The sequence below is a fragment of the Emiliania huxleyi genome (assembly GCF_000372725.1).
Source record: "Emiliania huxleyi CCMP1516 chromosome Unknown EMIHUscaffold_18, whole genome shotgun sequence".
In the NCBI taxonomy this organism is placed as follows: Eukaryota; Haptophyta; order Isochrysidales; family Noelaerhabdaceae; genus Emiliania; species Emiliania huxleyi.
In genome coordinates this window covers 178,847-196,076 of record NW_005200784.1, presented here as the reverse complement: position 1 = coordinate 196,076, position 17,230 = coordinate 178,847, and the positions used below count along the sequence as shown (strand labels likewise).

General features: G+C 65.1%; 7 protein-coding genes across 7 annotated transcripts; 3 read left to right on the top strand and 4 right to left on the bottom strand.

Annotated features, from left to right (window-relative positions):
• Position 1: 1 nt before the first annotated feature.
• Positions 2-1,111, top strand: EMIHUDRAFT_203015 (hypothetical protein; the record flags this gene model as incomplete). Its single annotated transcript, XM_005783334.1, has 3 exons — positions 2-53; positions 187-307; positions 340-1,111. 3 exons carry the CDS (start codon positions 2-4, stop codon positions 1,109-1,111), a joined length of 945 nt encoding a protein of 314 aa, XP_005783391.1.
• Positions 1,112-1,701: 590 nt separating this feature from the next.
• Positions 1,702-4,041, top strand: EMIHUDRAFT_203014 (hypothetical protein; the record flags this gene model as incomplete). The annotated part of the gene is made up of 3 exons (XM_005783333.1): positions 1,702-1,810; positions 1,883-3,585; positions 3,814-4,041. The coding sequence occupies 3 exons, from the start codon at positions 1,702-1,704 to the stop codon at positions 4,039-4,041; spliced, it is 2,040 nt and encodes a 679-aa protein (XP_005783390.1).
• A 663-nt stretch (positions 4,042-4,704) lies between these two features.
• EMIHUDRAFT_434313 (hypothetical protein) lies at positions 4,705-5,770 on the bottom strand. Its single transcript, XM_005783332.1, has 2 exons — positions 5,085-5,770; positions 4,705-5,016 (listed from the first exon to the last, which is right to left on the bottom strand). The coding sequence occupies exons 1-2, from the start codon at positions 5,738-5,740 to the stop codon at positions 4,902-4,904; spliced, it is 771 nt and encodes a 256-aa protein (XP_005783389.1). The 5' UTR covers positions 5,741-5,770; the 3' UTR covers positions 4,705-4,901.
• A 3,152-nt stretch (positions 5,771-8,922) lies between these two features.
• EMIHUDRAFT_63671 (isochorismatase domain-containing protein) lies at positions 8,923-9,531 on the bottom strand (the record flags this gene model as incomplete). The annotated part of the gene is made up of 1 exon (XM_005783331.1): positions 8,923-9,531. The coding sequence occupies one exon, from the start codon at positions 9,529-9,531 to the stop codon at positions 8,923-8,925; it is 609 nt and encodes a 202-aa protein (XP_005783388.1).
• Positions 9,532-10,948: 1,417 nt separating this feature from the next.
• Positions 10,949-12,793, top strand: EMIHUDRAFT_352743 (hypothetical protein). Its single transcript, XM_005783330.1, has 7 exons — positions 10,949-11,041; positions 11,121-11,597; positions 11,708-11,794; positions 11,896-11,994; positions 12,153-12,242; positions 12,317-12,355; positions 12,441-12,793. The coding sequence occupies exons 1-7, from the start codon at positions 10,994-10,996 to the stop codon at positions 12,606-12,608; spliced, it is 1,008 nt and encodes a 335-aa protein (XP_005783387.1). The 5' UTR covers positions 10,949-10,993; the 3' UTR covers positions 12,609-12,793.
• A 205-nt stretch (positions 12,794-12,998) lies between these two features.
• Positions 12,999-13,448, bottom strand: EMIHUDRAFT_203007 (hypothetical protein; the record flags this gene model as incomplete). Its single annotated transcript, XM_005783329.1, has 1 exon — positions 12,999-13,448. The coding sequence occupies one exon, from the start codon at positions 13,446-13,448 to the stop codon at positions 12,999-13,001; it is 450 nt and encodes a 149-aa protein (XP_005783386.1).
• Positions 13,449-13,579: 131 nt separating this feature from the next.
• Positions 13,580-15,996, bottom strand: EMIHUDRAFT_462793 (hypothetical protein). Its single transcript, XM_005783328.1, has 8 exons — positions 15,305-15,996; positions 15,001-15,211; positions 14,873-14,922; positions 14,700-14,798; positions 14,519-14,597; positions 14,372-14,440; positions 14,195-14,254; positions 13,580-14,128 (listed from the first exon to the last, which is right to left on the bottom strand). Exons 1-8 carry the CDS (start codon positions 15,976-15,978, stop codon positions 13,631-13,633), a joined length of 1,740 nt encoding a protein of 579 aa, XP_005783385.1. The 5' UTR covers positions 15,979-15,996; the 3' UTR covers positions 13,580-13,630.
• Positions 15,997-17,230: the final 1,234 nt, after the last annotated feature.

Genomic DNA, 17,230 nt, shown 5'->3' with positions numbered 1-17,230 from the left:
CATGATTACGAGTCACCTTAAGGCGCCGTACTCGCATAGTGTGGTTAACGAAAGTAGCGTATAATACTTGATTTTGCAGGGCTGTCGGATTTTTCCGCGCCTCGAAATTCCTAAGAATCGCCTCGCCGCTCCACCAAGCCTTTCTCCGTTGCCTCCAGCCGCGCGGCGCCATCGTCCGCGATCCAGTGCCGGCCTGTGACAAGCTTGGCAGCTCGCGGATCGACGATCGCCACGAGCTGCTGCCTGGCGACCGCCGCTCGCCTTCGACGATGCGCTCCTGCACAGCTTCATTCCACCCCAATGTCATGTGCGCACTGAGCCGCCCGGCTACTTCCACAGGCTGCTCGTCGCGGGCGCCGCGCTGCTGGCAGCCACCTGCGCGCTTGCGCTGATCGGCGCGCACGCCTCCCCAACTCTCGCAGTGGCTGAATCGCCGAAACCCTTCGTCGACGCTGCCCATGCCGCGTCCGTCTCGCCCGAGGCTGCCAAGGCTGGCTTTGCTTCGGCGGTAAAGGCGATGCAGGAGGGTAAGAGTCCTGCGGAGGCCATGCGAGCGGCGGAGAAGGCGGCCGAGAAGGCACAAGAGGACGCGGGCGCAAAGAGCCTTCTGCTCGCGGCCGACCCATCCAAGATGCCGGACACCAAGCCGTTTGTCGACGCCGCTCACGCGGCGTCGCGCTCGCCCGAGGCGGCCAAGGCTGCGGCCACATCGGCGATCAAGGCCATGCAAGAGGGGAAGAGCCCGGCAGAGGCGATGCATGCTGCCGAGAAGGCGGCCAAGGAGGCGCAAGAGATGGTCGGCTGGGCGTCGGCCAAGGAAATGTCGTTGCTGACGGTTCAGGGAGGCAAGCCGGGCGATGACAAGGACGATGCAGACGAAGACGAGACCGACAAAGACGAGAGCGAGGAGGAGGAGAAGAGCGACGAGCAGAAGGAGTGGAAGCGGATGGGACAGGCAATCGGCGATGACTGGAAGTCAAAGGGCAAGCAGATGGGCGATACCGACTGGAAGGCCTTGGGTGACAAGATGAAGGACATGGGCAAAGACGCTCAGGAGACCGGTGGGTGGTCGTGGCCGTCGTTCGAGAAATTCTGGAACCCCTGCCACTAAGCAAGTCAGTTGAAAGCTTCACTGTACTTCTGATCTCTTGGCTGTCGATCTACGAGCAACCACGTCCAAGAGCTTTGATGATGGACGTGTCCGGGAGCGTAGCCGCTCGAGTAGTCATGACTTTGAGTCATGATATGTTGCATGCGGCATGTGCCCAGCTAGTGCACAAGTGCGGCCTGGGAAACCTCGCACGACGTTGAGCACGTTTTCACATGTTTATGATCAAGCTGCTTCTACATGAGCCATGACTATATTGTGTATTGAGAGTAATATACTGTGGCGCACACTGTCACAGTGACAGCTCACACCGCAGTCACTTTCCACGCTCCGAGTGGAGAACCAGCTCCACGTTAACCCTGGTAGGTGGACAAAAAAGTATGCGTTTTTCGGCCTCCCCTCCCTAACATTAGCCGGCCAAAATGTACTCTGACCGGTTAATATTAGAGAGGGGGGGGCGGCCGGGTGTCAGACCTAGCGCTAGGCGTGCGAGGCTGACGTATTTTGGACAATCCACCTACCAGGGTTAAGACCTCGGTCGGTGATCTATGAAACGTCTCGAGAGCGAGCGACCAAGACGTTGGGTGAGCGCAATGGTGGCGGCTGACATAGAGCCGGCTCACATTGCTACTGTGCCCGACACGGCAGCCCACAAGCTTGAATCAGACAGCACGAGCGCATCGTACTCCGACAAATGCCTCGGTGATGACGGGGTTCGGAGCCTTTGCTCGCGTCTAGCGACCACTTCATCGCTCACCTCTCTGAACCTCCGAGGCTGCCACATTCACGCACCGGGCGCGGCTGCAGTCGGCGAGCTTCTTTTGCACGGTCGGTCCAAGCTGCGCGTGCTTTCGCTCGAGTGGAATGGCATTGGCACAGACGACGCAGGCCCGCGCTCGCTCGCTGTCGCACTGCAAGCCGCCCATTCCGCATTGACGAGCCTGGACCTCCGCAACAATCGAATTGGTCCTCGGGGCGTGAAGCACCTGGCCGAGGCTCTGGTGCACAACGTGACACTTGTGAGCCTTGACCTTCGTTGGAATAGCGCTGCAAAGGAAGGGGGTGAGGCACTCGAGTCAGCGCTCCGAGCCAATCGGAAGATCATGCACCTGCCACTCGAGGGCAATCGCGTGCCAGGAGGCGTGCTCCAGCGTATTACAACGTTGCTCGGCCGCAATGGTGCCGACGCAACTGAAACGACGAATTATCTAACACTGACGGGCTGCAGCGATCAGGCTCTTGGTGCAGATCCCGTGGCTGGTGGCCGCAGGCTTGCCGTGCGAACGAGGGCTCTCGAAGGCGCATTGACATTACAGCAAAGCGAGTTCACCAACAAGCTGTCCCACGTTCAGGGCCGCATCGAGGATGCCGAAGCGCGCGCAAACGAGGAGGCGGCGCGAGCAGAAGGCCTCGTTGCGCAGCTCGAGGCTGCGAAGACATCGGTCGCCAAGCACGACGCTGAGGCGGCCTCTGCTGCACGTGCGCTCGAGGAGGAGAAGCGTGCTGCGGCGGCGGAGGTGGAGGCCGCACAGAGAGCCATGCGTCACGCGGAGAAGGAGAAGCTCTGCGTGGAGGCCGCACTTGCCGCCGCCGAAAGAGCCATCGAGGCAAAGGACGCGGCAATGCTCAGCGAGACTCGAGCGCTGGGGGAGCGCGAGGCCCGCGCGGCTGCGGCAGAGGAGCGCGCCGCTGCTGCCCATGCAGAGCTCGCAAAGGCGCAAGAGGCGCGTGCAGCCGAGCGGCGCGAGCATGCTGAGATGCTTGCTGCTCTGCAGCAAAGGGTCGCGAGCGCGGAAACGACGGCGGCAAACAGCCGGGTCGCCAGCTCCGAGGCGCAGGCAGCTGCCCTCGAGAGGCAGGCCTCAACACACACAGAGGCCCTCGAGGCGCTTGCTGCGGAGCGGCGTCGGATGGAGGCGCGCGTGGCTCGTGCCGAGATCGAGCGCGACGAGGCCCTCGATGCGGCACAGCGGGCGCGGGACCAAGCCGAGGCGAGGCGAGCGCAGGCTGAGGAGGAGACGAGAGAGCGCGAGCGGCGAGCGGCGTCCGTGCCTCAGGCACGCGCCAACGCCCTTTCCAAACGGCTAGAGGACGAGGCGGCGGCACAGGCGACCGATCTGGAACGGATGCGTGTAAAACTCAGCCAGTCGGAGGAGACGGCCGCGGCGGCGATGGCCGAGGCGGAGGGGCGACGCGTGGAGCTTGCAAGAGCCCAGGCCCGTGCAGAGGCGGAGGCTGCGGCGCGCAAGGCGGTCGAAGCTGACGCGGAGCGCGCACGGGCCGTGGCGGAGAAGGAGATGTCGGCCACGCGCGACGCACTCTCCGAGACACGCGCCGATCGGCAGAGCTTGTCGCAAGAGCTGCTTGAGGCGCGGCAAGCCCTCGTGGCATCGCAGGCGCGCTTCGACGCTTCATTGCAAGGCCTCTCGGCGCGCGTGCAGACCGTCTTTTTCGAGGCGGCCTCCGGCACATGCGCGGTTCCGCCGCAACAACCTACCACATCGACTCGAAGCCTCGCCACTGGTGTCCACACGCCGGAGCCGGTCACGCCCTCCTCGACGTATCTGTCCCTCGCCAGCACACGCCCAACCTTGAGCGGACACGCCCTGGGGCAAGATTCCGCTCGCTCTTTTGCCTCCGAGGGTACGGGGACAGACCCTCACGTCGATCACCCACCGCCGTCCCATTCTGCCGCTCTCGTCGAGAAGCTGGCTGGGCCTGCTGGACGGCGGGCGCATCGTGCGCCACCAGCGCCGCCGACGCTGACGCCGCAGCCTTTCCCGTCGATCGGCCCCAGCGGCGGGACGGTTGGTGCCGCGGAAGGCGCCCAGAGATGGCGCACCGTCGGCGACGCAGCTGGAGGGATAGGCAGCGCGTCGAGCCCTTCCGGCACTGCCAAGCAAGAGGAGCGAGCAGGAACGGCAGCGTACTGAGAATGGCACTGGTCGATTCGTAGGTATTGACGAAGAGAGCGATGCCGAAGGCTCGACCATCGGGGGCGATGATGATGTCGACGAGGTTGAGGAGCGGCCACGGCAGAGGCTGCTATCGCTCGACGATTTGCCCGACCTGCCTTAGCAGGGACATTGGCGTCGGGCCAGGTTGCGGGCCACAACACCGCCAGGGCCGGGGCGGGTGGCGCTACGCTCGTTACCAGCGAAAGATCTCGCACGGACGAGGGCCTGAGTCCTAGAGGCCTTCTCCGCACAAGCATACGCGCGTTGGTAGAAGCTATAGGATTCTGTGTGAGTCTCAGTCTGAGAGGTAAGTGAGAGTTGGAGATTACGCGTCGTTACGGCTCTCTCGAGTCCGACCCCCGAGCCCGACGGAGATCGGAGTCGGACGAGAGAGCTCGGTGTGGACTGTGTGGAGGAGGCTCCGGAACAACACGAGTGTGAGTGAGCATCGGAGCATGTCGGCACTCGTGGGGACTGCGACTGGGCTCTGTGGGGAGCAGAGTGTCTCGCGACAGGAACATGACGTGTGTAGGCGGGGTTACTACACAGCACAGCCTTTCTACTCGGATGTTGATTCTCCACACACTGCACACACACTCACAGAGGGAGCTATACAGAGGTACTGACGTAAAGCCGTGTGTAGCGCCGACCTCTCAAAAAATAGATATCGCGTGCAGGGGGCAGCACAGCACACAAAAACACACACACACACACACACACACACACACACACACACACACACACACACACACACACACACAAATAATGGAACCCGCTGCGCAGGCACCAGCGCCGGGCAGCCGCTGCGCAGCACGGGTGTTACACCGCGAGGCAAATCACTGCTTGGCAGCTTTTTTCTCCATCCGCAGCGCGTATTCCGCCTCCGCAGTGTTTGTGACGACGCGCGCCGCGAAGTAGAGCCCATTCCCGCCGTGCAGGAAGAGCACGAGCCTATCTCGTGAATACACCAACGTCGGTGTGCGCCGAAACGCTGCACGATGCCGTGTTCACAATCGCGCCAGATGGGCAGCCAGCCGACTGGGGCCGAGTCCCCCATGTTGAGCTTCGTGACGACCATGATGTAGCAGACGAGGAGGATGCCGGGCCAGCGCACGGCGATATTGAGCCACTTGTTGACACGCTTGTTGGTGATCTTGCGCAGCGCTCCCATCTTGACGAGCGCAAGCATGCCGTAGTCGAGGCCGCCCGGCAAGCCGCAGATGAAAAAGTCCATCGCGTGCAGACCTGCGCCCCAGAGGAAGAGGTAGCCCATCGAGCCGACGAGTCCGACGGAGACGCCATGATGGACGTAGTCCATCGTGGTGAGGGAGTCGTAGTAGAAGAGGACGTGGAAGATGTGCACTGCCATCACCAGCGCGTGCCCTAGGTTCTCAGAGGCGCGCCACTCGACTGGGTGCGCGAGCACCCAGAGCGTGTCGGGGACGGCGAGGTAGCAGACCACCATATTGACGAGGAAGTGGATCGTAAAGAAGGACAGGTTCGGATCGATGCGCCCGCCCGCGAATGCAGCGGGCGGCATGGATTTCCTCGCAAGAGGGAAGAGAGCCCGCTCGAGAAGCACTTTGACGACTGCCATCGCCACCATCCCAGCGACAAAGGCGCGGCCGCTGACCTCCGTCGGCCAGAAGACCACGTCGCCGAGGAAAGAGCTCATTTGAGGTCTGTGAGTGGCAGGGGGTGGCTGCTGCAGGGCTCGCAAAACCTGCTGCTCGCTCGCAGGTGATGAGGAAAAGAAGAATTCAAAGGCCCTCGAAAGAAGAATTTTAGAACAAAACTCGCATGTGCAAGAGAAGAAAGAACAATGCCCGTCAGAACTCGAGGGACCAAAATATGCCGCGAACAGGCGCTGCTCGAGACTACAGCCTGAGGGCCCAACAGGAGAATCGTGCTTTTTGGGTTGGGTTGCGGTTGGGTTGTGGCCTGGGTTGGGTTGTTCCGCGTAAGGTTGGGTCGTCGGCACGAAGGGTGAGGCTCGATCGCCGCGCCGCTCACGCCAGCGGACGGCCACCATCGGTGATTTTGGCTTGGCCACCGTTCAAAGCGTGCGCAATGCGCTCGCCGACATCGAGTGAGCACGCCTGTCCGACGAGTGGCTTGCTGTGTGGACGCCTTCTTGTGGCTCTCGCCGAGAGCGTTTTGCGTCCCGGCGGGTGGGAGAATATGTGATAGGAACGAGTGTATCGCTTTGACGGATCGACCGTGCTTGTTATCAAGACTGATGTGACGCACACAGTGACACATCAGACGACACATATTCTCCCGGGATCAAGTGATGGCGTATTATCGGGCAGTCTTCTCATTGGCGAGTCAGACTGCTCAGCGTCGGCAGCAACGGCGCGTGAGCAGCGCAGCCACCGGCTCCTGCGGCGTTTGCAGCCACACCAAACGCCCGCGCGGGCCGGGTTGAAGCCCCAGGCTTATGTCGACGCCGGACATTGATTGTAGCCGCCGATGACCGCCGCAGGCCCTCTTTCACACACCCCACAGTCCCAGTTTGCAGCGCGGGGAGGAGCGGGGAGGCTCGCGTTTGGCAGGCCAGCCCTTCCGTGGCTCGGATTCCGTTTCCGAATTCAAACTTGCGCCAGGTGGCGCACGTGCTCCGGCCCTCCAGGTGTGGCGAGGGGGGGCATGCAGGTGGCTTGGAGGGGCCGAAGCCACCTGGCGCCACCTGCCCACCCATCAGGCCCAGGTGGCGCACGTGCTCCAGCCCTCCACGTACGTGTGGCGAGGGGGGCGGGGCAGGTGGCTTGGAGGGGCCGAAGCCACCTGGAGCCACCTGCCCAGGCCCAGGTGGCGCACGTGCTCCAGCCCTCCTCGTGTGGCGAGGGAGGGGGGGCAGGTGGCTTGGAGGGGGCTGAAGCCACCTGTTGCCACCTGCCCAGGCCCAGGTGGCGCACGTGCTCCAGCCCTCCAGGTGTGGCGAGGGGGGCGGGGCAGGTGGCTTGGAGGGGGCCGAAGCCACCTGGCGCCACCCGAGCGCTCACATGGCCACAGGCGGCGTTTGGAATCTACTCCAGGTGCTTTTTGCACTGTTTTGCCCATGGCCACAGGCGGCGTAAGCCGTCTGCTCCAGGTGCTTTTTGCACGGCTTTGCCCATGTCCACAGGCGGCGTAAGCCATCTGCCCCAGGTGCTTTTTGCACTGTTTTGCCCACTAGCAGACCTTGCGCGCACGCGCGCCAAAGGTTTGTTTTTCTGTCTGCAACAACAGCCCGAGGGGTGAAATGTCTTTGTTGTCTCTGTAACGAAGGGCCCGCCGCTCCGCCTTCGCCGGCGATGACCCTCTCGGCAGAGCGACATCGCGAGCACCGGGCAGAGAAGGGGACGCAGAAGCGGTTGGATGGAGAGGCAGCCGGCGCACGAGGAGAGGCAGCCGATGGAGCCGACGAGGTGAGTAGACACGAGTTTACCATTCTGCCCGGGGGGGGGGGGGGGCGCAAAGCCCTCCCCACCACTGCTACTCTGTACTGCATGCAACTAAGCAGTGGTCGCAAGCGTCGCAAAGGGCAGGGAGGCAGCCTCGCGCGCTGTCGAACGCCCCCCCGGCCCAGACAGAGGCATCACAATCATGCTCTGGCCAGCGTCTGGTGGCTCGGCATTGCGCAACACACGCCGCAATCAGCCTGAGAGCAGATGATGGGGTGGGCGCGGGTGGACGAGAGTGGAGCCGAGTTGGGTGGGAGAGGGAGCACGCACGTGCAGCGGTGCCGAGAGTGGGTTGAGATGGCACCGCCTGCGGCCGCCCGGGCGACGACGGCTTGCGCAGGTATGTTGTTCATGTCCTCATCCGCTGCCGCTTGGCTGCAGCAGCCAATGACGCCGCCCGCCTTTGCGAAGCGGCGTCTGGACGCGCTTGGCGGTTGACGCCGGCCCGCCACTGCGCCTCGTGCGCGTCCACCTCCGTCGAGGTCGACGCGTCGAGATCGGAGCGCATCACCGAGATGCCAGAGCCCGCCTTCGCCGACATGATTCCCCGCCGGAGAGCTCGGTGAGTGGTGCCGTCGCCTCGAGTCGCCCGAAACGGAAAACCGGACACGGGAAAATATAAGGTAAGATGTCCACAAGCGGCGTAAGCCATCTGCTCCAGGTGCTTTTTGCACTGTTTTGCTCATGGAGCAAGTGTGGCTGAAGCCACCTGCATTTTTGTGCAAAAGGCTCTAAAATGGCCGAAATCCCTGGTGGCGCACGTGGCGATAGCCACGTGTGCCTCGGCTAAGAGGCCTCTCCAAGGCGAGAGAGTCAGGTGGCACGACGCGAGTCAGGTGGCGTGGAGCCTCCTACCCCTGGGCCCATCTGCATCTCTCGAGGTCTCGAGTGCGCGCGGTGTGTGTGGAGCTGAGTCTGTAGAGCGCGAGTGAGTCTGACGCTGACATCGTGTGGGCACACCACACAACTCACAAGTGCATAGAGCCGTACGGGCTCCACATGGACATGGATGTATATGTGCATAATAGTTGTGTGTGTGCCGATCCCCACAGGCCTCTGGCTTTTCACTGACGAGAGGACACAGACGCAGAGGCGCACCACGGTCCAGACGCCTCAATCGTGGTAGCTCGTCCTTCGTCGGTGGAGGCAAACTCGAGTGAGCCGGTAAACGCGGCCGTGGTCGCATCTTCCGGGGGGCTGCAGCGCCGCTGGCCCTCTCTTGGCTGCTGCGGGTCTTGCGTGCGGCAGCGGCAAGGCGCAGCGCGGGAGGCGCACGCGGGCAAGACACGGGCACGCGCCTCGGCCTCGGCGTGGTGCGGGCCTCGCCTCGAGGCGGCGGCGAAGGGCTGCCACCCTCCGCGCCTCGTCCTCGTCCCCATCCTCTTCGTGGCCGACGAGCGGTTCCTCGCCCTCACGCCACGGGCTCGAGGGCCTCGGAGGCGGGCAGCTTGGACGCCTTGATGAGGGCGGAGATGGCCTTGAAGGAGGGGTGCTCCTTGCTCCGGATCAGCTCCATCATCACCGCCTCGGTCGTCGTCAGGAAGGCGCCCGCCCTCTCTGCGCGCCGCAGGCCGGTGAGCCGGTCGGTGGGCGAGCCCGAGGACACGGCGTCAACGCACAAGTGGACTTCGACGTCGGGGAGGGCGCCGACCAGATCGAGCACCGACTGTAAGACACACACGTGCGCCTCGAGCCCCGCGATCACGAGGCTGGTGCGGCCGGCTCCGGTGATGGCGCCGGAGACGGCGGCGTCCGCGAGCATCGAGAAGGTCGTCTTCTCAAAGACGCCGCCGCCAGTTTCGGCGAGGCAGGCCGTGTCGAGCTCCGCGACCGTGCGGCCGAGACCCTTGGGGTACTGCTCGGTGACGATTGCGGGGATCGAGAGCTCCCGCGCAGTGGCGAGCAGCCTGAGGCTGCCCGAGACGACGGCCGGGAACTTGTGGATCGCCGGCCGGAACCGCTCCTGGACGTCGCAGATGAGGAAGAGCGTCCTCTCGGGCGTGAGCCGGCCGAGGCGCATCGGTCGGGATCTCGGGCGCTGTGTAGGTTTGTCGTCTCGAGGTTCTCGAGGTGGATATCCTTTGGCCGCGTTGGGTACGGCCGCCGGGTAAGCGAGATCTCAGGCAAGTGAGGAGGTGTAGCATGGTTTCCTTATCGCTTCCGCACAGTCGGCACGACTGGATCACTTGCCTGAGGGTCCGAAAAGTACAGGACGCCCTCGCGCCGTTACTCCAAGCTGTTGGAGTGAGCGCCACCGACACATACGCCACATGGCTCTTTGGGCTCTGCCCGAGGGGGAAGCTCCTGCGCGAAGCCCCCAGGGCACTGACTCGCATCTTTTGGCGAGTAGTCTACCGCCACATGGTCCGTAAAGAGATTGACCGAGTTCAGTTCGTGACGGAACTCGTCGTCAAAGACATTGCTCATACCTTCATGACTCGCATTCTCCACACTCAAATGGAGCGCCAAAGGTTCAATCTCAAAAGAGTGGAAGCCCAAAACAAAGACAGGCCCAATGACTACATCACCCACTTACCAAGATCACTTGCTGAGCGATACTCTGACATCGGAGTCCTCGACTTGCCCACTGGGTACCTCGAGATCCATGACGGAGTGATTGACTTCCTCAAGGCCCAAGGGGTATGGTCAGACTTCAACTCCCCCGGAAGGGCGGGAGGAACGCAGTAAATCCCATTTTAAGTCGGGCGCAGAACCGACACTGAGGGCGGGCGCAGAACCGTCTCCTTCACCAAGACAGAAAATATAGAAAAAGGCTCTCCGTCCCCACGCAGGGCGCAGCACCTGCAAAAGAAATCCCTGTAGGGAAGCAGGGATAGCCGTTGAGGAGAAAGGGCGTAATAGATCTCTCTGGATAGCCCCGGTATCCGAAGCCTCTCGAGCTTGCTTGAGAGGTCGGCCTCCACCTCGCAAAATAACCCCTCCGTCCACGTGGCAATCTCCCGCGTGCCGAACCGGCGCGAGAGGGAGTATCCGCGGGTCGGGCGGGGGGGCCCCTCCCTCCTGGATGATGATTCTAGCACTTCCCTCCATAAGATAAGGCCACCTCGAATGTGCATAGAGGTGGTCATTGAGAGGGGAGTCCTAGAGACTGAGGGAGTTGGAGGTTATTTTGTCTGTCTGTTGGGTAGCGAGCTTGTCGCGACATCCGTGTGATTTCTTTTGGTTTGCTATCGTAAAGACCCTAGGAAGCAGCCGGATATAACTGGGGCCCCGGACGTAAGTGGGGCGGGCCCGGCAGGGGCACCGGCGGAATCGACCCGTTTCCCATCCAATATCTCCCACTCGGCCGCGGAGGCCCCAACTGAGAGTGGGGCCCGGGGGAGGGGGTCCCTACTGGTCGTGCCCACCCCTCGCATGACCCCGGGCGACAGCGGGTGCGCGATGCGATTTCTTCTTTTGCTGGCACGAGCAAGAGCAGCCGAGCTGCTCGCCGGGCCCGCTCCCTCTCCGCCTCGGCCGCCATGCCGTCGACTGCGGAGCCGAGCATGGTTGTCGAGCTCGACGGGCTGGTACGCTCCACGCTTGCTGCCGGCCGCGGCCCCGCTCCCGGAGTCGCGCTCGCCCGCCGACGGCCCGCCCCTCCCGCAGGTTGTGCTGAAGGTGCTCAACCACTGCCAGAGCGCGCTGCCATCCTTCGTGACGGGCCAGCTGCTGGGGATGGACATCGGCCGCACCGTCGAAGTCACCAACTGCTTCCCCTTCCCCGGGAAGAGCGAGGATGTCGGCGGCGGCGGCGCCGACGATGCGGCTGGCGACGGCGACGGCGCCGAGTACCAGATGGAGATGATGCGGTGCCTGCGCGACGTGAACGTGGACAACAACACGGTGGGGTGGTACCAGTCCACCTACTTCTCCTCCTTCATCGAGGAGTCGTGCATCGAGACGCAGTTCAACTACCAGCAGCACATCAAGACGGCCGTCCTGCTCGTCTACGACCCGGCTCGCACGCGCGCGACCGGGATGCCGCTCCGCGCCTTCCGGCTGACGGACCACTTCATGGCGCTCTACCGCGAGGGCAAATTCACGCTGCAGGCGGTCGCGGCCGCCAACCTGCCTCGCTCCGAGGCGCGCCAAGAGCCCGCCGCCGCTGCGGCCATTGCTGCCCCTCTCTTTTCCCGCCGGTCCCCTCCGCCTCCGCCCATCGACGCGTCCGCCCCGTCGCCCGCGGCGGCCAGGTCTTCGAGGAGCTGCCCCTGAAGGTGCGCCACTCGCACCTCTCCTCGGCGCTGCTCCTCGACCTCCAGCCAGAGTGCAACCTGCCGGTGAGCTGCACTCGCCCCCCCCCCCCCCCCCTCTCTGGGCCTCGCGCGGGGCGGTCCCTTTGCTTGCGCGGTCTGGACCGGCGGGCGGCGGTGTGAACTAGGCGGGCGGCGCCGACTTTGCGCGGCTCGAGCTGCACACCAACCCCTTCCTCGAGAAGCAGATGCAGCTTCTGATCGAGTGCACCGACGACCTGCAGCAGGCGAGCTGCACGAGGGAGGGAGGGGGGAGGGAGAGGGAGGGGGGAGGGGGAGGGGGAGGGGGGCGAGCAGTGGTCGCGACCGAGCCGGCAGCGCCGCTGCTGAGGCGTGCCCTGCTCCGGACATCGGCTCGACCCTTCTGCCCCCCGTGTGCGCAAAGGAGTCGTCCAAGCTGCAGCACTACGAGAGAAACACGCAGCGGCAAAAGGCGGCTCAGGCCGCGTACCTGCAGAAGAAGAAGGCGGAGAAGGCGCGCGGGCGGGGCTGGAGGGGGGGGCTGGGAGGGCCCGCCGCCTCACCCCGCGCCGGACCTCTGACTCGCAGGCGGCCAAGCTGCTCAAGGGAGAGGAGGTTGCCGACGAGGTGCCGAGCAGCTGCCACACCGATCCCTCGCGTGTGTGTGCAGCCCCTCCTCCCGTGCTCACGCCGCTCTCCGCTCGTACTGCAGGACACGAGCAGCAACCCGCTCTTCAAGCCCATCCCGCAGCCCTCGCGTCTCGAGGCGCTGCTCATCGCAAACCAGATGCAGTCCTACTGCCAGCAGATCAACGCCTTCTCGGGCCAGTCCTTCGCGAAGCTCTTCCTCCTCCAGAGCCTCAACTCGGGCGCCCAGTGAGACGTGCCGCGCAGCTGCTGCGCCGCACGGGCAGCCGAGCGCTGCGCAGGCGGAGCGCTCTTGGTCTCGTAACGACGCGTGTTCGCGTCGTCCGATATCGCGAATCGGGTCGCCGGCTGAGTCCGACAGCGACACGCGACAGCAGCGGATATAAGTTTTTGTGCATCTCCCACTCTTAAAAGCGTAACTCCTACAACTGCCCCACCCACCCCACACGAAAATGGACCCTTCACGTAATTCTACTGAACATGAGCCCCCAGGCCCCCACCGGTGCCGGTACTACCGCGCGGTAATCACCGAACAGAACCGACATGTGCTAAAGCATGGGTGGACAGCTCGCCGCATGCACACTGCAAGACCGCCCTCGGCGGAGGTGCGCGGAATGTTTTGTCAGAGGGCGAGTGCTGCGGCCAAGTCGCTCACCCCGGAGCGTTGCAAAGGCAAAGCCAGCGGCACCGGCACGACCGGTGGCTGGCAAGGGCTGCCTCCGCCCGGAGATTCCAGCGGCGCGTCCGCCTCAGGCAGAGGGTAGGCGGCGGCGTCGGGCTGTCTGTCCCGCTGCGCGCGGCGCCCAGCGGCATTGAGCGCGGTGCCCTTCCAAGCCGCCTCGCCCGTGAGCCCCACGGATCGCGAAGCCGGCGATTCAGGTGGGGAGAGCACGTCGTCCGCTCCCGTCTCGCCACGCTTGCGCGGGGCTCTCCGGGGTTCCTCCACCTCCACCTCCTCGCGGTGTACTGGCAACCGTGCCTTCCTCCGAGCCGCCAGCGCCGCGAGGCCCTGAGATTTTCCCGAGCCGAGAGCCCGGCCGGAGCGAAGCGTCATCTGTACCGACCCGTCCATTGCCGAACGCTCACGCGCAGAGGAGGCAGGTAGCGCTCCTCTCAGCATTGAGTGAATTGTGAATTCGTTGCCCGAGAGGTTCGCGGTTTCTTTCGCTCGCAGCCCCCCACCCAGCCGATGTGTTTTGTCTTCCGCTTATTTTTTCTTTTCCCTATCTCGCCCCTTCATGAGCAAACCCCGCGTCACGCCGCCGGCTGCGGCGCGTTGTCCGACGGAGCGTCCGCCTCCGCCTTTGCGAAGAAGGAGGGCGCGGCGGCGCGCGACTCCCCCTTTGCCGCCTTGGCGAAGGCCTCCTCGGCGCCTTTGCGGTGCCGCTCGCGCCACTCCGCCTCGAGCCGCTTGGGCAGCTCTCCCATCCCGCCAGAGGGGTGGTACGAGTAGAGGAAGAGGAACTGGAGCGGGAAGATGAGGTACTGCAACAACGGCTTCCACGCAAACGTGAGGTACGACAGCACGCCCTTGCCGCGCTCGTCGTGCGGCGACCAGGGCGTGTCGAAAAAGTTGATGATCAGGTCCGACGCGAGGCGTGAGAGCAGCGAGACGGCGGCGGCGCGCGGCTTGCGCCGGCCGACGAAAGTCTGCAGCGCCTCCCGCACCGCCTGCGGCTCCGCCGGCGCGGCGCCGCCCGGGCCGCACGCCTCGGAGAGAGCGCGCGTCAGCTCGAGCGCGTCCTCGATCGCCTGGGATCAACAGCCCACGGTGAGCTCCGTAGCATGGTGAGTGAGAGCTGGCGCGTCCTGGATGGCCTGGCAGCCGCCCTGGCCGAGGTTTGGCATCATCGGGTGCACCGCGTCGCCCACGAGCACCTGGGGCAAGGGGGGTGGGGGGCGAGGTACTAGGCCTCCGAGAGGGGAAGGGGGAATGGGGGAAGGGGGGAGGGGGAGGGGAGGAGGGAGGGGGGAGGGGGGAGGGGGAGGGGGCGCCACTCCGCCGTCGGCCCACGAGCGGAAGAGCTCTGGCGGCCGGTCGTACAAGTCTCGCTGCTCGACCGCCTATGTGCAGAAGGGGGGGGGGGGGGGGGGGTTAGGGGACCCTTCTCCCGCGTCGGGGGGGGCCGGCCCCCCCCTCTCCTCCGGGGGGGTCGACTCGAGGACGCGGATCACCTCGTCGGGCCAGCCTGCGGGCTCCTGCTTGAGGTCGGCGATCACCCTTCGGGAGGAAGGCAGCGGGGTTGAGGGCCAGGGGGGAGGGCGAGAGGGGCGGGCGAGGGGGGAGGGCGAGAGGGGCGGGCGAGAGGGCTCCGGCTCGCGCCTGCTGCCCTGCGCGCCCGTCGAGGCGCCCCCCTCCCACGAGTCTCCCGCCCGCTTGGTGCCCGGAGGCTTGCACAGGAACGAGTACCACTGCACGCGCCTACAGCCACGCGACAGCAGACCGCCTCGCCGCAGCCGCGCCACCGCGCCAAGCAGGCAGGGCCCACGGCGCGCCCGTCCCCGACGTCCGAAGTCACAAAGTACTTTCGCGGACCGATGTACACCTGTGCCCCGGCGAGCGGTGACCGGGGGTGGTGTGTGGCGTTGGTGCGAGCGCCTCCTCGCGGCCCCGGCGCGCGCACCTTGTACCCGCACTCGAAGTAGTCTGCAAAGTCGGCGGTGCCGCGCTCCGGCACGAACTCGCCCGCGAAGACCGTGTACCCCGAGTAGGGGCACCCTTGCCTCGTCAGCCCGTCTGCCGCCGTCTGCCGCACCTCGCCCTCTCCGTACATCTGCGCGCGCACGGTGGACCAGATCCCGTCCGAGCCGACGAGGACGTCCGCCTCGGCGACGCTGCCGCGGGGAGGGAGGGAGGGCAGGGGTGGGGCGGAGGGGAGGGAGGGAGGGAGGCGGAGGCGAGGGAGGGAGAGCTGGCGGCGGCGGCACCTTCCGTCGGAGAGTGTCGCCACCACTCCGGCCTCCGTCTGGGTGTAGCTGGCGACGGGGGCCCCGTTGACGATGAAGTCCGGCTTGATGGCGCGGCACTCGTCCAGCAGGATGTCCTGCAGGTCCGGCCGGTCGATCACCCCCGTGTACGGCAGGTCGAAGAAGTCGGCGCACGCCTTGAGCGGAAACTCGAGGTACCAGTCGGCCGGCGTGGAGGGGTCGAAGAGGAAGCGCGGGTCGGCGACGGGCGTCATCCGGAAGCTGCCATCGGCGCGCAGCCCGTCCTTGATGCCACACCGCCGCGTGCCCGTGAAGGTGAAGTCGGCGATCACCCGCTCAAACAGCCGCTCGTCAATCGCCTTGAGCGCCGAGAGCGCGTTGGAGGCAAACTGGATGGGGCCGCCGAAGCGGGCGAACTGGCCCGTCTTCTCGTAGACGGTCACATCGAAGCCCGCCTTGAGCATCGCCAGCGCCGTCGTCAGCCCACCCACGCCGCCGCCCGCGATCGCCACAGTGAGCGGCCGACCCGGGTTCTGCGAGCTCGCCGGCTCTGCGAGCGCCAGCGCCGGCCCGCCGCGCGCCGCGATCACGCCGCGCGGCGGCGACGGGTGCATCAGCGGCGGAGACAGCACCAGGCCGGCGGCTCCAGCAGCGAGGAGAGGCAGCGCCGCCATCGCCGCGAGATAATAGGCCAGCCAACCGGGGATAAATAACGCGAGGGGGCCTCAGTTTCGTTTTTTCTCACACCACGTGCCTCTGCACGTCCGTTCTTGAAAAAGTGGGTGGGTGGGTAAACGCTTCGTAGGTCCCGAATGGTGAGTGGGTGGCTGGATGGGTGGTGGCTGATTGGCTGAGTGCTTGGGTGCGTTGGTGCCTGGCCGGCAAAGGTTTGACCGTTTCTCTCTCCCCTCGCGCGCGTCTTCGAGGCACAGCTCTCGTCGTTGCGACAGCATGTCGTTCCTCGCACCGTGCCCACGCGACGCGCGGCACCAGATGACCGAGATCGCGCTCCCCGACTGCCGCGTGCCTTACGGGCGGCTGACGGCGCGCTCAACAAGTAAGTCATCCGAGGGCGGACTGCTGTTACGCTCGACGAGTGCGACGCCGCTCTAGCAGCTCGAGGGGTTCAAACGCGAGGCGACCATCGTCTCCGCCGAGCTCGACGACGAGGCGGCCGTTATTATCTCCTGTCCTCGGGAGGGCGGCGGCGGCCCGGTGCAGAGTCGGAGGCGCGCTCCCGATGACAAATATTCGCCTCACAGTCAAACACGGCTGCTCGCACGCCCAGCCGTGCTCTGGTGCGTCGCTTGGGACGCCTCTGCCGCCGAGATGTCGAGGCCGGGGCGCACTCTTCGACTTGGGCTATTATCTGGCCTCGGGAGGGCGGCGGCGGCGGTGTAGGGGCGGCGGCGAGCTCCCGGTGGCAAATGCTCGCCTCACAGTCCAAGATGGCGGCTCGCGCCCCCGGCCGTGCTCTGGCGTGCCTCTCTAGTCCCGCCTGCCACCCAGATACCGAGGGCGGCGCGCACTCTTCGACTTGGGCTATTATTTGGCCGCGGGAGGGCGGCGGCGGCGGTGTAGGGGCGGCGGCGAGCTCCCGGTGGCAAATGCTCGCCTCACAGTCCAAGATGGCGGCTCACACGCCCAACCATGCTCTGGTGCGTCGATTTGGGTCGCGTCTGCTGCCCGTGTCTCTGTCTTATCGGCACGACGACAACAAGCTACCCCTAACCCTAACCCTAACCCTAACCCTCACCCTCACCCTAACCCTAACCCTAACCCTAACCCCAAGAACTCGGAGCATTCACCGAGAGCTCGCGTCAACGGACCGCTGGTTCCTCCATTCGACCCGAAGCGGCCCGTTCTTAGGAGCTGCACAACGGCTTGAACTCTCTGACCCGAACCCTAACCCTAACCCTAACCCTA